A 22,114-nucleotide genomic window follows, 5' to 3' on the forward strand; every position below is an offset into this window, starting at 1 on the left:
TTATGCTTTGTCAGGTTGGTTTTCTTTTGTATGTTATCCTCCTATGAAGTGAAGGTTTACTCTGAATGAGATATGTTTTCAAAGGGACTTTGCTGTATTTCAATCTATATGGTTGGTTGGTTGAATGGAAGATGTATTCTTTTAAAAGGAGTCTTTATTAAATTTGCTTTGCCAGTCAAAAATCTCCCGGTCTCACTTGAATTGCTGGTCTTTATTATTCTTCCAACAGGTTAAAGAGAATTTCAATTTTTTGCTGAAGAAGCTTGTGAGAAAAGGAACAATTAATTTGGAAAGTGACAGTCATTGTAAGTAAATATTGAACAGTTCACCTCTCCCATTGAAGGCAATAGGATTATTGTCACCAATTTCAGTGGGAGCAGGAGCAGGTGGTTTAAAAAAGAGTTATCCATCGGAGGAGGAGGTGGGAAGAGCAGATGCAGCCTTGGGTGTCTGGGAAATGCAGGGTGTTTATGACAATATGTGCTGGGTATTGTGAGTAATTTCCAAACTGGAAAATATAAAATCAGCTTAAACATTTGTGGTCATGTTGGAAGCTGGTTGATGGAGGCACAACCACTTCGTACAGTTAGTTAGAAACATTGAAATATCACATAGTGTAGAATACTGTCTACAGGTTAACTGTTCCACTGTACTGGGATTTTCCAGCAAAAGCCACCAGAACCCAGTTTTTCCTGTTCTGAACATGACTTCAGTTTATCATTAGTTCTAAGCCTATGAGATTTCCTCATTGTACATACTGATCAACTAATACAAGAGAGAGAATGAGCAAAATTCTTTTGGGCACTCCTATACATTTTCTTTCATATCATCACACATTTCTGCAACCCAGACAGAAGCAGAGTTCAATATTCCCCTGACACCACACCTACTTTCTCACTAGGGTCCATTTCTAATCTCTTTAGGAAACAGCTCACAAATTCTTCATTTTAATGACTCTATTAACATGTAGTAAAAAGTCACCAAGGATATTTCTTACTAAGAGTAAAAGGAGAATATTTGGCTTAATAGCCAAGCAAGTTGCAATAAAAGCCCAAGTTATACAATACTCTCAGAACTGAGCACCCAGAGACACTTTCAATTAATCAAATTAAAATTAATTCAGTGAATTAATATTCATATTTAAGTATTCTGAGAGCTGGTCTACTAAAGGCAAGGCAAATTTTTTAATCTGAAATTGATTTAGGTAAGTCAGTTTTAAAAAAATAAGGTGGGTGAGGTAATATCTTGTATTGGGCCAACTTCTATTGGCAAGAGAGACAAGCATCTGAGTCACACAGAACTCTTCTTCAGGTCTGGGAAAGGTACTAAGAGTGTCACAGCTAAATACAAGATTGAACAGATAGTTTAGCATCAGTAGTTAGTACATATTCTAAGGGACCATCCCAGGTGACCCATTAATACCCTGTAGTCATAGGACAAAAAGGGAAGTTAGTGGGTTATATACATTGCTGAAATGGGCCATAAATCCAGTGTCTTTACTGAGACCGTGATTTTTAGCATCTAGCAAATATATGAATTTAAGCTCCCAGGATTGTCTTCTGAAAGTGTTCTGCAGGTTTCCTTTCAGGGTGAGGACTGAGAAGTCAGATATAGAGTGATCGCTCTGTGAAAAGCATTCACCAATATGTGATACGATGTTTTTGTCTTTTACCATTTTCCTGTGTGAGTTCATTCGAGAACATAGTGATTGTCTGGTTTCACCCACATAGTTGTTATTGGGGCATTCAGTGAACTGGATGAGATATACCACGTTGTGATAGGCATGTGTAGGATCCATGGATCTTGAAAGATGTGTTGTGGGGGCGTGTTGATCATTGTAGTAGTGGAGATATGTCTGCAGATTTTGCATCTGGTGTTCTGGCAGGATCTGGTGCCACTTTGAGTTGGTGTGTCCTGGTCTCCGGGGAGCTTGCTTCTGATTATGAGCTGGGAAGATTGGGGGGTTGTTTGAAGGACAGAAGAGGGGATTCAAGAAATATTTATTTCAGGGTGGGATTCCCATTGAGTATGGGTTGTAGTTGTTGGATGATATCCCATATGGGCTCCAGTGTGGGGTACAGATGACAACTAGGGATGTGTGGTCAAAGGGAGTCTTATTGCTGTATTGAAGCAGGTTCTCTCAGGGTGTTTGGGTGGCCTGTTCCATGATGTGATCTACTTCTCTGGTGGAGTGTCCTTGTTTGGTGAAGGCAGTTTTGCATGTGTTAAAGTGTATATCCCAGATTTTCTCCTCAGAGCATATTCTGTGGTACCTGAGTGTCTGACTGTAGATAACAGGATTTCATGGTGTGTTTGGGGTGGTCACTGAATCTATGAAGGCAGATATGATGATCCATGGGTTTCTTATATATAGTTGTTTATAAGATTCCATTGCTGAAGCTGATTGTGGTATCCAGGAAGTTGATGCTTGTGTGGGAGTGTTCGCAAGAGTGTTTATTGGATGGGTGGTGGTTGCTGACGTTGTGGTGTAAATATATGAGGGAGTTTAAGTCATCTGTCCAGAGTCCCTAAAATCTAACCACAATAATGATCAAACCAGCAGACAAGGAGGCGCCATCATAGTCCTCAACCATGATGACTACATTAACAAGGCCAACTGACAACTCATAGTCCTCAACCCACCTAATGTAGTGATGACTAGATTAACAAGGCCAACTGACAACTCTCTGACACTACCTATTATACGGAACTCAAAGAAGACCGCTACAACACAATTTACCCAGGAATTTATGGATATCATCAAATCCTTTCCCAAACAAATCCAAGAGAAACTCTACAAACTCATCCCCCATGAACCCAAACCAGGGACCTTCTACATGCTTCCCAAGATACACAAACAAGGAACCCAGGCAGACCTATCTGGCCACAGCACTCTTACTGAAGGAATATTGGGACTCATAGAAACCATCCTCAACCGACTCACCACACAAAGGGACAGCTTCCTCCAGGACACAACCAACTTCCTCCACAAACTCCACAACATTAAGAACCTCCCTCAGCACACTCTCTTTGCCACCATGGATGTCACCTCCCTATACACCAATATCCCTCACAATGATGGCATAGCTGCCTGCCTCGAATATTTACAAAAACAAATGACAACCCTCAGATATCCACCCCAAACGCATTGCTAAACTCATCCATTTCATCCTCACCCATAACAATTTTACATTCAACAACAAACACTTTGTCCAAACCATGGGAACAACCATAGGTACTAGAGTGGCTCCCCAATACGCCAACCTCTTCCTGGGACACTTGGAGAACAATTTTGGGACAAATGTACCAATGATATACCTGAGATACATCAATGATATTTTCATCCTCTGGACAAAACTCCCTCATAGATTTCCACCACAACTTCAACACCCAACACCTGTCCATTAAACTCTCATGGAACTAAATATTTCCCTGAGTCTCACTTACTGATTGTGGAGCAGTACTGAGAACTGGTTGGTTCAGGAAAGGACAAACACAATATAAAGATTGCCGATATGGATATTAATTAGGTGAAAGTACTATGGGGGTGGACCCAGATGATCCATTAAAGGCCTAATTTTCATGAACAGCCTCAGACTTGTGACACTTTGTATGGATGCTTTGGGGAAATCAGGTGCCCCAAAACTCAAATTTGGGCCTGCAAAGAAGGTAACTAAATAGCCAACTACCTGATCTGTTCACACAAAGCCATGATTTGAGCACGCAGAAATGTGTGTGCCAACAAATTTAGAGGTTGGGTTAAGGCAACTGAAAATTGGCCCTACCCAGGGTCTTATCAAAGTATGTTATTGTTACGCAGCTTGATAAATTGATGTATCTGTACTTATTACCAATATCTATTCATTTTGTATCTGTAATATTAGAATGGTGAAACTTGCTTAAAGCTGAGCACTAATTCATACTTCATGTTAGCAAACACATCTGTTGCACTAAGACAGGCCTCAGCTCACACTGTCGCTCAAGTTGACTATTTCATTGACTCCTAATAGGCCTGTTGGGCCAATCATAAGAACTACCAGGTATCAACAGTGGATGTCCTGAAGATCCAGAAAAGAGTAATTAAGAAGAGTTCAGCTTAACAGAGTACTGGGAGCAATCAAACCACTGTAGCTCAAGGCCAGTTCCTCCCCCACACCCCGGGTACGAGTACCTTTATAAAAGGCCTCTCTGAACTCCGGACTTTTAGGAAACACTGCAAGATGATCTATTTTCTCAGACATTGGGAGAGGGATGAGTAGTGTCATCAGCTGGTTGTTTATTTGGTTAAATGGGTCTAGACTGTTATACACTAGCGTTAAGTATTTGTGTGATCTGTGTATTTTTGAAAACATACTAGTGCCTCAGATAGGCACTCCTGTACAAATCTTAGGACATAAATGAAATAATAATCCATTGAATAGGAATGGTCCCAGGAACTAGCATATCTAAAACAAAGACATAGGTAATTAATTTAGTCTCAATACATAAGTCAGGAATGGGAGCAGGCAGAGAGAGTCACCAGAAGTGGCTAGCTTGAAGCCCCCTTACTGTTGGAAACTAATTGAGAATTTATGCAAAGCAAGAGATAGGTGTTCACAAAGGTGAAGTAAGGGGGTCCTTAGCATGAAGAAAGTAGAAGACCATTAGGGACAGATCCTCAGCTGGTGTACATCACTGATGCTCAAGGTTCTTCGATGATAGCTTGCACCAGGTGAGGATCTGATCCTTAGATTTTGTCTAGTTTAGGCAAATAGTTGAGATCGTTCTGGGTAAACAAGCATATTTCTAACGTGTTAACCAACCCCAACCTAATCTCACCCTCTCTTCCTAATCTAGACTATCCCTTAGAAAGCATCAAGGAGACAGACTCCATTTTGAAGAGACAAAAGACTTCTCCTGTAGACTCAGCAGGAACCATGATGTCTATGATGGTAATTCATAGCTAAAAATTCGGAATGCCATGAGTAATATTCCTTTCCTTTCCCTTAATTAGGAACCTTTTCAAGACCCCCAGAGAACAGTCTGTGTAAAGAAGCTAATGTATAAATTCCTAGCTTTCTTTGCTGTACCATAACTTTAAGGTAATTTTTGTTTCATCTAATCTGGATTGACATTGACTATTCTAGCAGGGGACATATCAACTGACTGAGACCATTGTTTAAGGCCATTTTAAATCTGACCTCAGCCTAGAAGGCAGGTGGCAGATCTCTGTTCAAATGTCTCTCATCAGGTGAAGGTGGGACTTGAATCAGGGGTCTCCCACATCTGAGGTGGATACCCTAGCCACTGAGCTAAAAGTTGTAAGAGAGGTCCTCCTCCTTCCCCTAGTTTCTTGTGGAAATGCTGTAGGCGCTTAACTGCAAATAGGATTCCCAGATGTGAATCACTAGTAGAGATACACACCTCCCTACAACCTAGACTTAAGCACTTATCTTGGTGAGAGGGGTGGGGCCTAACATACACCGTTTTTGTCGGCATCTCCTAATGGCTAATTTAGGTGGCTTCCTGCCTAGCCTGCTAGCTTTTGGGAATCACAGTCTAAGGTGCCTCTCTGTCCCCGTTCAGTGTCTTGGAGTCTAGGCACCTAACTCAGGCTTTCTGATTTGCAGTGTGTTCCTGTGATTTTCTAAGCATCTAAAAGTTTGGCATTGTGACGCTCTGTGTCACAATACCTACATACGTTGGTGAACCTTGGCCCAAGTGCCTTCAACTGCCATTGAAGTCAATAGTTCAGATCTTGAGAAGCATCAAGCATGTACAATGCCCACTGAAGATACCTGGAATTCCAGGTGCTCAGCAGCTCCTCTCAGCAGCTGGCCCAGGAGGAGTGGAACGCCTCAGCAGGAGGCACTCAGCCCCAGGCAGGATGGGGCTCATATTTTTTTTTAAAGCAAGAATAAGGCATCACAAAATGTACTTTGCTCATTTATTTGCAAGCATAGTTTAATTGTAATTATTTATGACAAGGCTCCCCACAATGTGAATCGGTGTTCTGTCATACATATTTTTAATGCAATGAAGTCATAATAGGAACCCTCACTCTGCTTTTAAGGGCCTTACTCAACCAGTAGCCTCACTGATGTCACAAACAGCATCCTACATGAGTCAGGGTTGCTGTGTCTAGTCCTAAACCTTTGCTGGTGAGTGGGCAGACTCTCATTTTTGTGAGTGTGAGTGTAACCATTAGCAACAGGAGATTTAGTGAGGTTCTATACTATATTATGGTTTATCGGCTTTTAAATTACTTCAGGTCACTCTACCACCAGACAGACAAAGAGAGAAATCCTTCAAGTTGAACGTTAGACCTTACTTTGCTCAATCAACAATACTGCATCCCCTTAGAATGCATCCCCTTGGAAGAATAACAACAAAATTATATTAAATGAAGAGAACTGTGCAAATATATATATAGTTTTCAATTAGTTCAGAATATTGCATTCCTGTCACCTATTAATCCCAAAAACTGGATTTTTCTCTCTCCCTTTTGGCAATCACAAATGTATTAAACAGTTTCAAATTTAGCCTATTATTAATCAGCCCAATCCTGCAGTTACTTCTCATGTGCCACTGAAGTAGTATATGTGAAAGGACTGCATATGCATAAGTAGTATATGTGAAGGAGTCTGTTGTTGCTCCTCTTTATAAACTTGCAAATGGGCAAAGGGCCTGATTCTGAACTTCATTTGCAATGGCTTTGCACCCTCCAGTGGTGTTTACTCCTGATTCACACTGGCACAAGTAAGAACAGAAAGAGACACCAATACTCCAAGAGTGAAAAGAATTGTGGAATTGACAGCTCGGTTCTGAGTTATTTGAAAGACAAAGCAAGCATTCATTTCCAGATAAAATGTGCAGCGGCAAGTTTGATAAGATCAGAACAGAACTAGCTTTACCATGCAAGCTTACCAATAGAAGTGCTCCTCCACCATTTTTGTCACTGCTCTGGAAACAGCTCTTTCATGTGGACCAAGGTTTTTATTTAAATTCACTCCGAGTTTCTCTTCCAAAAAGTCAATAATGAACTCAGTGCCAGATACTTTTTTGCGATTGTATTCAATCCAGGGCATTTTCCCTTGAGGGGAAAGTTTTCCATCAAAATAGTTCTAAGAAAAGAAGCAAGTAAACAAAAGCAAAAAAACAAACACACACAAAAAACACCCTTCAGCTTCTGTTTGATCAGTATAAAGTTTTCTTTAAAAGGTGCCAATACCCAAAGCATAAAATCAATATCCTCCATAAAGTAACTATCAAACTAGAGCGATAACCTTACTCTAAATGGAATTGCAAAAACCTATTCCCAGCATAAGTAATTCCTAGCCAAAAGAATGTACCCATCGTTGTTTTTCTTTTGTTTTGTTTTTTAATGCAAAGCAATGAGACCAGTCCTGAAAGGTGTTATGAGCCTTTGATGCCTTCTGTGGTGTGATTTAATGTTAATTATTTAATTAAAGGCCGGTGGGGATAGAAGCACTCAGAACTCCACAGGGTCAGGCCCAATATTCTGGACAATTTTGCATCATAGACAAAATAACAATAATATTTGGTACTTATTCACAGTAGTATTCTTCATCTTAAAAGAACTTCTTGGGTTTTTTACCCACAAAAGCTTATGCCCAAATAAATCTGTTAGTTTTTAAGGTTCCACCGGACTCCTCGTTGTTTTTGTGGATACAGACTAACACGGCTACCCCTCTGATACCTAACTAATGAAATATCTCAGTAGCCCTGAAAGGCAAATGTGGCTAATCTGCACACCCACTAATCCACACCAAAAGCGGATGTAGGAAGGAAAGTGGGAACAGGAAGGACCTAGACTCAACTTCAAGCTCAGATGAGGAAACCCCCAATGGCAGGTACTCCTGCCTTCTTTCAGGCCTTGAACAAGCAGCCAGGCCCAAGCAATGGAATGATCTGTCACTCCCTCATTGGAGAGGGAAAGTATGTCTTTGCCTATGATCCTGGCATTTCCTGGTCTGCAAACCTCACTCATCTGCAGCCAAGGTCTCTGCAATCAGATCCACAAGAGCCCATCACCTGTGTGGAGTCCCATTAAAGTTAGCAGGTCTCTGCACCTAAGTATTTATCCCCATTTTACAGATAGGGAAGTTGAAGCAGAGAGATCAAGCAGGGAATGAGTCAGGAGTAAAACACGGGAATTCCTGGCTTCCAGTCATGTGATTAGATCATTAGACCATAATTCTCTTTAATTACAAGTCTGCTTATTCCTAAAAGCACAGATATGAGCTACTGTATTCTTGTTCTTTTATTTCCTTTATTTAAAAGGACACAACGTTAACTATTCTTGTGATTTTACAGCAAGTCTCATGATAGTTGGTGTTCTTCTTAAAGACCCAGCTCCTGGAGTACTGTTATTACATAAAAATCTCAGCTTCCATTTAAAGATATCCTTCATGGCCATGGTAAAAAGCTCAAAAATGTGAACCCTAAAGGCTCAAAATGAGAAGCCAAATTAAAAAAAACCTCAAATTTATTATTTATTAAGGTGTTATGATTTTAAGCCAATTATTTTGGGTGCGTGACTCATGATTTTTGAAGGTTTGGGGTTGGCAATACAATGTCAACCTGTTTAGGCCTCAAAAATTTAACTTCCAGAAATCCACTAAGGTGGAAGATAGACAAACACATAGCATACTGTGTGGCAATGGAGATTCAGTAGGAGATCCTCGTTAGATGGCACTTCACCCTGGCTACATATAATAATATGTATGTGTGATACATTACAAATACATGTTCTTTCTCAGACACATCTTCCTTCTGAATCAAATTAGAAGAAATATTGGGGAACATTGTTGGGAACAGTGTCTTCTGGTGCTAGCCACTCTTGGATTTCTGCCCATACACAGATATCCTGATATGAGAATAAAATATGATGTGTCCATGACTTGTACCTAGAAATGAATGAATAAGGGAATGGGAATCATCTGTCTAATGTATGAGTGAGGAGAAAAGATGGAAGGTGTTCTGGCTCGTAGCTACAGAAGGCTACAGAAACAGATGACTTGAAACTTAAAAGAGAATACCAACTCTTCCATGCTCTTTAGTCCAGGCTCTTCCCTTATGAAAAAAGGCCTATAGAATTTTAAATAGACTGGTAACCTTTTTATAGATTTTTTTAAACCGTCCTATAGAATTTAATAGTCCTTCTATACAATGGTTAAAAAAACCTATAGAAAGAATCTCATTCTTATTAAATTCTACAGGATTTTAAAATAGTTTCTATTGGACCCTATTAAATAGATATACAGTACTGTTGGTTTAATCTCAATTAAACGTCATAGGACTGTTCCATTAGGGTTTTTTCCCCCTTATGCCAAAAATATTGATATTTTGGGCATTTGCTGTTATATTTTATAAAAGCTATTTGCATAATTTTCTTTACTGCAATAGTTTAAATAAATATAGCTTGGATTAATAAAAATGAGGAATATTTTATATAATACATGTATGAGTGTGTGTGCGTAAAGAATTACGTTAACGCAACATCCACGTTTACCCATTTTAAACTTAGGAAATGCAAAAGTTAAGATTCTAGAAACAAAGTTGACAAGCATATTACACAGGTAAAATCTGCTGAATCTTAGGCTTCCGCGAGTTTGTTTTTTTAATGTTTTCTTACAATATGATTAAGCAAGGAAAATGGAACATAAGGCTTCTATTCATTATCCTGTGATATTTTAAGATCCCCTCCATCCCTGGGCAAAATCTCTTATACTACATTGTACTGTGTCTGAAGCAGATATCTTTAGGCCCAAAACCTTGATATCTTTAAAGCTGCTACTAATTGTTATAAAATATTTACCAAACTCTCACTTAAGAACCAGTCCACTGCAAAGAACAGCGAGTGGCCATGGTATTGGCATGTCAAAACTAATAAATCTGCCCTCATACATTAACTTTAACTGTAATCTACAAAGCAATTGTCACAAGAGCCCATGGGAAGCTCATTTTATGTAGACAGAATTTACAAACTGAATTGCATTGAAAGACATTTTGGGGCCCTTTTACAGTGATAACCAGGAATAATTAAGCCTAATATTTCCAATTACTGCAGTTTGTGTTGTGTCCTTTGTATCTATTTTTTTAAAACTATTTCTTAACATATCTTATATAAATATAACGTTTCTGTTGCCTTTATACTTTGTCAGACTGTAAAAAAAAAATCCATGTATTTCAAAAATTCTATTTTACAGAAAACCCCTGATCCCAAAACTGGTTCCTTCAAACCAAACTCTACAGAGAACATCATCAAAGTTCAACACCTGGCATAAAAACCTTTTGCTACATTATAACATTCACAGACACCAACAAAGCAATCAGGCCAGATCAAGATGGCTTGGGAAGAGAAAGCAATCAGTGGCAACGTTTAGCACAGGAGGACTGGCAAAGCAAAGCAAAGCTTATATTCAACAAGCAAACACATTGGCTCAAAATAGCACAGTGACTTGTTGGCAGTGGTCAATAAAAATGGACAAGGAATTCTAGCAACAAGTGAATTTCTTGATGGTTCAGAAGTCAGGCAGGCTCAAAAATGTCCTCGCCACATTGTGTGGCCTGAAAGGTGCCACAGTGCTGACGGAAGACAAAGGAAGGGTAGAAATGGGAGGTATATTCTCCTTTAAAGGTCTGTGCCCTACGGGTGTATAGACATTACACAGGCAGCACCAGCTGCCAACATATACTAAATGCAAGAAATGCCAGCAAAACTGACGTGTAAATGTCACCTTCTGCTTCTCTATTATATTTATATCTGGAGGGAGGGGGAGAAACATTGGATAAATTCACCAGATAATCGCTCTCCAGTGACCATTAAAATGTGTGCTGCAGGGAGTAGCAAATGATCCAGTTCAAAACTGTGCTGTCTGCTACTGTCCAGCTAACCGAAGTTTCTAAGAAGTTCTAAAGGTTCCTCAGTAGCTTAATTCCATCTTTTTTAATCCTCCTTTTCTCTGAGGGTGTGTCTACACTTGGAGCTGGAGGTGTGATTCACAGCTTGAGGAGACATACCCACGCTAGCTCTGATCCAGCTAGTGGACTACAGCGTAGCTGTGGAGGTGAAAGCAACAGGAGGGGCTAGCTCTCCTGAATACATACCTGCCATCAGAGGGGTATATACTTGGTCAGCTAATCTCTCCCAACGTTCATGCTGCTGCGGATACACTCTATTTTTAGCACTCTAGTTTGATCAGCGCTAGCGCGGGTGTGTCTTCTCGAGCTAAGAATTACACCCCAGCTCAAAGCGTAGACATGTCCTTAGGAGCTAAGGTGCGTCTGTGGGTAGCACCAGACTCCTAATAGGGTGGTAAAAAGAGAATCCTTGCTGCTTCAGAGAGTAGAGTTGCTTCTGCAGTTCAAAGGTACAGTGCCAGCTCGGGAGATAAAACTAGATCTTCAAAAGCACTCAGTGTTGGTCTCACTCTGTTCCCACTGAAGTCAACAGCAAAACTCCTATTATCCCCAGTCATGCTTAAAAGAAGGTTCCCTCTTGCAGAGCAGCCATGGCATTAGCATGATTCAGCGACAGCTAACACATGGCTAGGTCCCATCAGCACTGCAAGAAAAAAATGGTATTTTAACCATAAGACAAACTGGGAAATAGCTGTATTATTTTTATGAATATGGTACATGCCTCTCTGCGTTTGTCTATGATGGGTACTTGGCTATGGAGTTAGATAAAAAAGGGTTGTTAGAGGAACCAAGAAGGAAAGGTAAAACAATGAAACAGATAGGAGACCTAGAGGAAACAATGGAAAAAGCTGTTTATTAGGGAATACCCCTTACAAGGTAGCCTGAGAACAGTTTATTCTTCCCAAGGCTAAATCTAGGATCAGAAGGAGGATACCAAATATTAGAGGACCCTGGGCCTAGAAAAGGGCTGGGGTTCAGTGAGTGGCCAGACACTGCCCAGGAAGTGTCAGTGAGAGCTGGCAAGGAAAGAGAGAGAGAGAGCAATCAGTTCCTCCCAGCCAGAGATGGGGATTAGCTGGACTGAGGGAAATTTACAAAAGTTGGCAAGAATAGACTAAGACGTAAGTAAGAACGAGGCATACAGGCCTTTTATTGTTTGTACCCTTTGCTCTACATGCTTTCTACCTTTGGAGGAAGGAATAAATACAGCTTTGTTTTGAAGCTGCTGATTCTGAGTCACTTTAATCAACTTGCTTGTCACAGGTCCCCAGAAAGAAAGGGCTGGCAGGTGCCAATGCCAAGGGAAGTTGGGCCTGTTGGATTAGCACAGTGAGGAAAAGGGGGCTACAGCCCATAGACCCCATATAAGAGAGGCTGGACTACATGGTTCCACCCAGAGTGAGGTGCAGGGAGCCAGGCCTGTCACCCACCGGGTACACTCAAGAGGTACTAGAAGGCATCTAAGGCACATTTGCCCTGTAACTATAACAAACCATGTCAGGAGACAACCATGGTCTAACTCGGTCCCTCCAGCACTGCTGGTTTTACAATGTTTATGGGACCCAACAAAGTACGGTGCTTTAATTTACACTGGGAAAGGGGCCCTCTAAAACCTGCAGGGCTAGAATCTTTCTTTCCTTGTAAATAAAAGCTTAGATTTGGGGAGGGGGAGCAGAGAGAGACAAAAATCTCTAAATCTTCAAATCCCATAGAAGTTTGTATATCGGCAGTCAGATTTCCATTGTCTCAGCCAGTGAGATTGTTGGACAGCTCCCTGCGACTACATTTATAAGGAAGCTGCCCCAAGCAGCATCTTGTGAAACACAAGGAAGGTAGGTTCCTCCAGGGCCAGCAGCAAAGACTATGTTAGCTAAAAGGTCTGTCTTTGTCCCTTCCTGTCAACAGTTTAGCTGGGATAAATTCTGCCTTTAAACCCCATGCAGCCCCATAGATTTCAACCCCAGGGACTGAACATTAGGCAATTTGGGGGTCATGGTAGAAAATTTTCCCTCCTGATTAAACTTTGTAAAAGTTTATTAAGACTTCAGCTAGGTTTCCAAGTAACCTGCAGCCCCTGCAGTAACATCTGTTCCAGCAGGCCCAGATACACAATGCACAGGGGAGGTTTAGGGTATGTTTACACAGCAGTTAAACACCCACAGATGGCCCAGGTCTGCTGACTTGGGCTTGCAGGACTCGGGCTGCAGGAATGTAAGATTGTGGTGTAGAGGTTTGGGCTCAGGCTGGAGTTCAAGCTCTGGGACCTGCAAAGGGGGATGGTCCCAGAGTCTGGGCTCCAGCCCAAGCCCAAATGTCTACAATGCAATTTGACAGCCCCATGATCCCAAGTCAGCTGTGGATGAGGGTAAAGCAGTGAGGGTGTTATTCCTTCACTTTAGCAAAGCTTTTGATACGGTCTCCCACACTATTCTTGCCAGTAACTTAGAGAGGTATGGGCTGGATGAATGGACTGTAAGGTGGATAGAAAGCTGGCTAGATCATTGGGCTCAACAGGTAGTGATCAATGGCTCCATGTCTAGTTGGTAGCCAGTATCAAGCGGAGTGCCCCAAGGGTGGGTCCTGGGGCTGGTTTTGTTCAATATCTTCATTAATGATGTGGAGGATGGCATGGATTACACCCTCAGCAAGTTTGCAGATGACACTAAACTGGGAAGAGTGGTAGATACACTGGAGGGTAGGGATAGGACACAGAGGGACCTAGACAAATTAGAAGATTAGGCCAAAAGAAATCTGATGAGGTTCAACCAGGACAAGTGCAGAGTCCTGCACTTAGGATGGAAGAATCCCATGCACTGCTGCAGACTAGGGACCGAGTGGCTAGGCAGCAGTTCTGCAGAAAAGGATCTAGGAATTACAGTGTACAAGAAGCTGGATATGAGTCAACAGTGTGCCCTTGTTGCCAAGAAGGCTAACGGCATTTTGGGCTGTATACGTAGGAGCATTGCCAGCAGATCGAGGGACGTGATCATTCCCCTCTATTCGGCATTGGTGAGGTCTCATCTGGAGTACTGTGTCCAGTTTTGGGCCCCACACTACAAGAAGAATGTGGAAAAATTGGAAGGAGTCCAGCGGAGGGCAACAAAATGATTAGGGGGCTGGAGCACATGACTTATGAGGAGAGGCTGAGGGAACTGGGATTATTTAGTCTTCAGAAGAGAAGAATGGGGCGGGATTTGATAGCTGCTTTCAACTACCTGAAAGGGGGTTCCAAAGAGGATGGATCTAGACTGTTCTCAGTGGTAACAGATGACAGAACAAGTAGTAATGGTCTCAAAAGTTGCACTGGGGAGGTCTAGGTTGGATATTAGGAAACGCTATTTCACTAGGAGGGTGGTGAAGCACTGGAATGGATTACCTAGGGAGGTGGTGGAATCTCCTTCCTTAGAGGTTTTTAAGGCCCAATTTGACAAAGCCCTGGCTCGGATGATTTAGCTGGGGATTGGTCCTGCTTTGAGCAGGGGGTTGGACTAGATGACCTCCTGAGATCCCTTCCAACACTAATATTCTATGATTCTATGAATGGGCCAGCAGTGGATGTTGAATTGCTGTGTAGACATACCCTAAGAGTGCATGGTGTACTCAACTGACCTGACTGGAGAACACCAAGAAAAGACTGCTGTCATGCTCCTGTGCAGGGCTGAGACAAGCATAGCCTTACACACACTTGACGTGCTAAGTGGTGGTAGGAAAGTAGATATGATCATGCAAAGTCTCTGTATGGCCAGAGGAAAGAGGACTGTGCCACATGCTTCCTTCCAACTGCATGTAAAAATCCAGAGTAAGTACAGTGCAAAATAAAGCTGGTTGAGGGTGCATGTGTTGGAGACAACACTAGCAGACCCTGGGCAGAGGGCAGCATAGCACAGCCTCCTGCCAAAAAGGAAGATTCTTAGAGTAGCATGTGTGTGATTGTCCCCTGACAATGGGCAGTTGCAAAAATGCCTGTGCTCAGTACACACATGATGTACTCCCCATGGGTCAGGATTCAGTGCCAGAGCACAACATCTATTGAGATTTACACACCAGCTGTGTGGAAGGCAGGTCTGTCCACTCTGAACCAGCCCATTTGGTAGTGCCCCTGTCACTGGCCATTATCAGCATTCATCACACACTGCAGCCAGGACCACTGATGCCTCCTGCCAGCTAGACCTACCTCCTATGGCATAGAGGGCCCCAATACACACATTCCTAGAACAGGATGTCCAGGGGGTGTATCATATACATGGTAAGTAACATTCCTTTTAAAATTGCAGAACCATGGGATAAGCTGCTTTTATATTGTAATTTTGTCAGCCTCACCTGCCTTCTGCACACTACTCCACCTTCGCTAGAGCTATTTTAATCATTCCAAACCTGCTTAACCAACCAATTGCAAAGAAAAGACAACCCGCCAAAAATATGTTTGTCCCTGCAAACAGCAATTTCATCCCCAAATTACAATTCAGCCTCAAATTGGTTGGAGATGTCAGAGGGGCTTTTGCCCATGCTGCACCTATGATATGTTTAAAGTTCACTATCTTGTGAGCTGTGCCAGCTGGACCTGGGAGGCATATATCCTTGGGAGGTCAGGAATTTCCTCCTTTCCAGTACAATACTTGGTTCTAGTGTGGGAAAATCACAAGATAATGGACATTAAAACCAGACATGACTTTTTTTAAAACTATTTTAGTTACTCTTAAAGGGTTCTAAGGTATATCAGTTATCATTTTTCTTTACCTCAGATGCCCATACGTGTTCACTATTCTATTCATAGCAGTAGAGCAGCAGAGTTTTGCTGGGGGTGGATACCAACAACAATAAAAGTAAAAATACTCTAAATAACATTTCTAAAAAAAAATCCTGCCAGCTACATGGCAAAACCAAAATAATTTTCATAACAGTGTGATATAAAAGTGTTACTGGAACCCATCTGAGATGACCACACAACGTACTCATGGCTCCACTACTTGTGAATAATGTAGTCATCCCAAAACGTCTACCAATAAAACAAACATTTATACCACATTGTACCATCATGTATTTTTATCATATTATTAAGCATTCGTATAGTCCATTTTAAATTTACATGCAGAAAAAGGTATGTTCTCTGCCTCAGCGAGCTGACAAACATATATATTATAAAATGTAAAACAGCTCTGTTAAAACTGCAACAATGGAGTGTGAGCTTATACAGTGGCCTGGTGGCTAGATCTTGACTTAACAGAGTGGAGAGTCAGAATACATTTCCCAGTCTCCTGTCTCTCAATCCCTGGTTTACTTTGGGATTCATTCCATGGAGAAAGACAGTGCCTCAACAGCAACCCATCCACTATTAAGAAAGGGCATTCATGGGCTCTGCAAGCAATCCTGTCCTCCTCAGTGAGGAGGGCAGTGTCTGCAATGAAAGGCCAAATGAGGGATTTGTCACTATTCTATTAGGAGAGCATAGAAGAGACACCCTCAAAGGAAAGGAAAAAAAATGGCAACAGCTTAAATTTGCTCTATTAACATAGCAGACCTGGTAGGTTAAATAAAACTAAACAACATTTAATTTTAGAGCAAACCCAGTCCATTATGTAGCATTATATGAACCCTGAACCACTCCAAAAGTTCATTTCCCCCAAAATTAAATTTTCAATTGCCATCAAGCAATGAAATCTGGAATAGTGCTTGAATGTTTAGACCAACCAACTTATGTTAGGTCTACCTTGAAGATCACAGACCAAAACTTCACTATAGTGATAAGTGTGTATCTAGCTAGCTATGTGTGTACATATACCCTTCTCTTGGATATGACAGATATTTCCCCTGCATATTTAGTATTGTGTGTTACTATAGTTAACCATAATGTAAAGGGAAACAGTGCACTCAAGTTTACCTGGTAGGGTAAATCAGCCATCCTTAAATAAGTTTCCATTTTCAAACAAAAAGGAGATAAACTGGGAACACCATTGTTAGGTCTTGAAAATTGATGCAGTATAATAGCATCTTTGGAATCAACCTCTTGCTCTTTCCTGGCAAAACAAAACAGAATTAAAAGAAACCCAGATTACAGCATGTGCCACATATCAATATATTAAGTGCATGAAGGAGCGAGAATGGCTGAGGCAAAACATTTTGTCCTCCCTTTAATAGGTTATTGTAATTCTTTATTCATCAAGTCTGAAATCACTAAAAAGCACTTACATTGCAGGAGCAGGATTCAGACAGGAAGCTTAGTTAATTCTATGTTGGAGAGACCAAAAAAATCTTGCAAACCTTAGGCAATAAGCCCAGGCTCGTAGACTAAAATAAATAAGCAAGCAATGAAGCCTGAATCTTCCCTGCCTTGTGCCTCATGTAGTCACTTAGGGCTTGTCTACATGGTGCCTTAGTCCACACTAGCTGGGGTGTGAATTTTAATGTGTACTAGCATGTTGCACGCTACCTGGCCTGTGTGGACCCTGCTGGCACACATTAAAAGTTCTCTTGTTCTGGGTAGCATATTACTGTTTGAAATGGGACTATATTAACATGCACTGGGGAACTTTTAGTGCATGTCAGTAGGGTTCATACGAGCCAGTTAGTGTGCAGAATGCTAGTATGAACTAAAATTGACACCCAAGCTTGTGTGGACTAAGGCAGCGGTTCACAACCTTTTTTCATTTGCAAACCCCTAAAAAATTTCAGATGGAGGTGAAAACCTCCTTGGAAATTTCAAATCGAGGTGCAGGCCCCTTTGGAAATCTATTGTCTGTATATATAGTTGAATTCTGTTTTCAGTCTAAGTCTTTTACTGACCCCTTAGACAAAGTGAGTGTAAAATGCTCCGACTTTGCTGTGGTAGGGGTTTTCAGGCACTCTGCACAGTTATAAATGACAACACAAGGGGTGAGGCAATGTAAAACCAGGCCCTGCAGAACTACTTCCTTCAGTTAAGGGCCTTAAAGAAAAAAGAGGCTCTCTTGAAGAACATGATCAACTCAAGCATAGTTCCAGCCCTCAAATATGCCATTCACCTCCACTGTCTGTAAACTGGTCATTATCCTTGGCCTTGTTCTCTGTTCTTTGTATCTCATCCTGTTGTACATGTGTCCATTACCACCTCTGCACTTGACTGCCCAAATACCCCACTGCCTTGACTCCACCCTGTGGAAGCTTTCATCCCTTCTCACCTCAACTATTTTAACTCTCATCTCTATGGCTTCTCAAGATCCATATTCTCCTAACCCCACAATATCCAGGAGACTGCTGCCTCCCTTCTCCCATCTACAAAGACTCACAGCCACATCACCCCTGCTGTCAAACAACTCCAATGGCTATTCATTCATTTCAGGATCCAATTCAAAATGTCCCATTCATGGTTCTCAAAGCCCACCATGGACTTGTTGCAATCTACCTCCTGGACTTGGGACCAAACTTTTGCTCTCAATTACACTAAGGCAAATCAAGAGGATTCCAAAGGATTTACACTAGTGTAACCGAGAGCAGAATTTGACCCAAGCTCCATGAGATCCATCAAAGTCAATGTAGCTGTACAGGTGTAAAACTGGAGCAAGTCAAAGGAGTAAGAAGGCCCATTGTCTTTTAAGCACACTCCTGCACCTCTGGCACTTGTCTAGCACTGGCATGTTATCTGTGCCTTCACACAAATTTGCAACTGCTAGTGTAAAAGCCTTCTGCTCTGATGCTTCTGCCATCTCTAATAGTGTTTCAGTTTCCATTCACCTCATCCAGTCTTCATCTCTGTTGATTTCTTATCTAAAAACATATCTGTTCTTCTTTGCTCTGGCCTGTAAATTTCTCTTACGGTAACTGCTTTTGGTTATTGACTTTAAGGGAGATTTTCATAGGCACATGTGTCAAAGGGAGTGAGGTGCTTACTGGCTCTTTATGTCTTTGGAAATCACCCCCTTTATGACTCCAGGCCTTAACTGAATCATCACACACTATCTTGATACAATACATTGTGTTGAATAGTTTCAGTCTGTGAAGCATTTGGGATATATTGTCCATGAAAGATGCTGTACAGAATAGGGTTGCACTGCACATCACAGACAGTAGCCCATGCAGTTTTGGTTAACCTGATGATGATGATTTTAACCTCTCAAAAATGAGCTCTGAATGGCCAGAGATGATGTTAGTTTGCTTTGCTTTTAAAAATTTGGCCACCAGCAATTGCAATTTGACTGCCAAATTTGACATATTTTCAAATGTCTGATTTTAAATCATTTAATACATTCATAGCATCCTTTTATATACTGTACATATTGAAACATTCAAACACAGATTTAACATTGCTAGTAGCCTGTGCAGATGGCACTTATTTGCTGAACCTGTAAATCACATCTTCACATTTCTCCAGAAAATTTGGTATCTTTTAAAATATGGCTCTGTGAAGTAATTTCATTCTGTAAATCTCTCCTAAGAATAGAGGCAAGATAACCTATGAAATTTAAATTTTAAAAAATCCCTGAATTCAAGTATTTTCCAAGAATTATGTTTATACAGTTATTTATTGTAAGCTGAATTAAAATAAGCGCATAAAATATATAAGGCAAATATATCTTTCAGTGCTAGTGTTATTAAAAGGTTATCAATGGTAATGTTATTTTTGTTTACCTTATGTTGTGCATGGCAGCTCATTAGTACAGGGCTACTTTGATCCTTTATTTCTTTATAAATGTTGTATCCAGAAATAACTTCTATATTTTGCCATTGTTTATATTACACAGCTGTCTTGTGCAACCATCATAGTAACCAGTTAGGACCCAGTTATGCAGTCCTCACTGAAATCAATGAGAGACTTAGCTGAGTAAGAAGGGAAGGCTGGGGCCCATAGTGGTCTGAAGTTAATCTCCATTCCATTTTCATAATGTTAGTCTCCACCATACGTCTATGGTGTACATATATCAAATCCCCTGAGATTGTTCTCATTGATTTCTTTAAAACAGTGTACTAGTAACATATCACCTCTGTTGTGGATATTATATTTCCAGGTACATCCTTGGGAAATCAGTAGTTAAAGCCACCATTTTATGAGATGATTTACTATCCTTGTAAACAAACTGCAGCACCATATGCAACTGTTTACTTCAGATCTCAGTCTATGACAAACATACTCCTGTGTCTATTCCTGCTCTCATGATCCCTATTAGTCACACCATTATGAAGCTAGAGATCATAACCAGACACAATACTACATTGAAAACAATTGTGGCTTCTTCTTATTTCCAAGAGATCTTGTATAACCAGTTGATGCTGCATCATTTTAAATATGCATTTTCATATTAGATTTTTGAGCAACCCCCAAAAAGCACTGACCAGTATGTTTAATTTGATGCTGAGGTTTATTATGCAGAGTTGTCTTATTTAAACATACTGGTAGTTTGGTTGAAGATGGTTTAATACATGACAATCTATTAAATATTTTTTTGCAAAGCAGCTAAAATGGCAAGATCTGAGGGTAAGGTGGGTCCATGATAAAGGTAGTTCTTGTTTTAAAGCCCACTGGTTTAATTCTGAGCCTCTGTCCTTAAAACACAGGCCAGACAAGTCAGATGTTTCCAGATAAGGCTAAAACTCTCTCTGAAAAGAGCCCTGTGGTTGATCCCCCTAGTACCTATGACACTTGGGTTTTAAGAATGATGTATCTATTGCTGTGACATTAATCCTTACAGAGGTGAAGCTCTGAAATGCCCAGTAAAAACAATTACAAAAGACTCCTGATTTCTGCCTTGCTCGTCGTTATTGTGTCAGTTTCTCAAGGGGAGAAGGTCGAGTACAATGCATTCCCATCAGATCAGCACTGTCTCATTATTTCCTATTCCCATTGCAGCGTCTATTCCAAATACTCCCTGCTGCAGCCTACCCCACGCTCTCTCTCTCCCTGTCTCTCACCTAATTGCCAGGAGTTCATGTAGCAGATACGCCGCGGCAGCGAGCAGGGCTCCCCCAGTCAAATAAAGGGTTTTCTTCCACCACGAATCAGAACCCAGCCCTGCCATGATCCCACCGTAATCCTGCCAAGGGAAAGCGATGATGTCCCCATAAAAGGAGAAGTGCTCTTCGGACCCTGCACACCAGCCGAGGGTGAGGCTCTGATTCCGGCTCAGCTCAACCACACAGGACCTGGAGGAGGCAAAACCAACACCCCAGTGCATGCTGCGCGTTGCCTGCTGCTCCCTTTCCCCCCGCCGCTCGCCGGGGCAGTCTGCATGGGCAAGGGCTGCTTGGAGCCAGCCGGCGCGCTCAGCTCAGCGGCGGGCCAGGAGGGGATGGAGCAGCGGTGCTGGGTCTCCGTGGCGATCTCTGCAGCAGCCGCAGTAGCAGCAGCCTCCTTCTGCAGCTGCCTCTCGCCTTTGTCTCTTCGCATCGAGGAGGCTGGGTGATGTCATTGCTCCTGAGAGTATCAAAATACCGGGGCAGTAAAAATCACCCCCCTCTCTCCTTTCCCCTTCCTGTCCTCCCCCACAGATAGGCTTAGCCTCGTCCGAAAAGCAGCCCTTCTCTCCCCATCAGCGCGGGCTAGGGAAGGGCACAACTCACCTAGAGCTATAGGGACATGCTGGCATTTGCTACTAGGCGGAGGGGAGAGGATCCAGATTAATGGCCGGATTGGAAAGATTTACTCTCCAGGGGGAGGAAGCAGCTTTCTGCTCTGATAGCTAATTTCCCCCCCGAAGCTATAATTACATTACACAGTTAGCCTGGACCAGGTCACGTGTTTAGGCTTTAGCTTGAGAAAATGGAAATCAACCATTGTTGTGTGTTTTATCTGGTAAACAAACCTGACTGCAATCTACCCTCATTTGGGTTGTCAGTAAAGACCTGCCAGCTGCATCCCTACCCTTGCAATGTGCATTGGAACAGGTAGCAAGGCTAGGGTTTGGGTTTTTTTAAATGTTAAATACCTCCCAATAAGTGTGCTAGATGGGCATCTAGCATAATTGCACCTCTTGCCATGTATGAAGAACCATGTCATTTATAAACATATAGCAGGGAATTCTGAATGACCAGCTGTGCCATTCTGTAGAATCATAGGAATGACCTATTTTGTAGGTGCAGCTGTGGATACATCCATGCATAGTAGGAATACATGCAGATTTTGTGGATGCCGTTTAGACAACTGTGTCTAAAACTCTGGGGTGAAATCCTGGACCCATTGAAATCACTGCATGTTGTACATCTAGTCTTTCATTGCTGTGTA

General features: G+C 41.6%; 1 protein-coding gene across 2 annotated transcripts in view; it reads right to left on the reverse strand.

Moving 5' to 3' along the window:
- FAXC (failed axon connections homolog, metaxin like GST domain containing) overlaps window positions 1-21,659 on the reverse strand; it is a 37,347-nt gene extending 15,688 nt beyond the window's left edge. Inside the window, exons 1-4 of one of the 2 annotated variants that reach the window (XM_045010873.1) lie at window positions 21,454-21,659; window positions 20,806-21,036; window positions 16,805-16,940; window positions 6,907-7,103 (exon numbers count right to left, since the gene is read on the reverse strand). In XM_045010873.1, the coding sequence (XP_044866808.1) occupies window positions 6,907-7,103; window positions 16,805-16,940; window positions 20,806-21,036; window positions 21,454-21,479 (590 nt within the window). In that variant the 5' untranslated portion in view covers window positions 21,480-21,659. Of the gene's footprint in view, window positions 1-6,906; window positions 7,104-16,804; window positions 16,941-20,805; window positions 21,308-21,453 lie in introns of both variants that reach the window. The other variant, XM_045010872.1, reaches the window with a different exon arrangement.
- Window positions 21,660-22,114: the final 455 nt, after the last annotated feature.

Source organism: Mauremys mutica, chromosome 3, assembly GCF_020497125.1.
Source record: "Mauremys mutica isolate MM-2020 ecotype Southern chromosome 3, ASM2049712v1, whole genome shotgun sequence".
Classification (NCBI taxonomy): Eukaryota; Metazoa; Chordata; order Testudines; family Geoemydidae; genus Mauremys; species Mauremys mutica.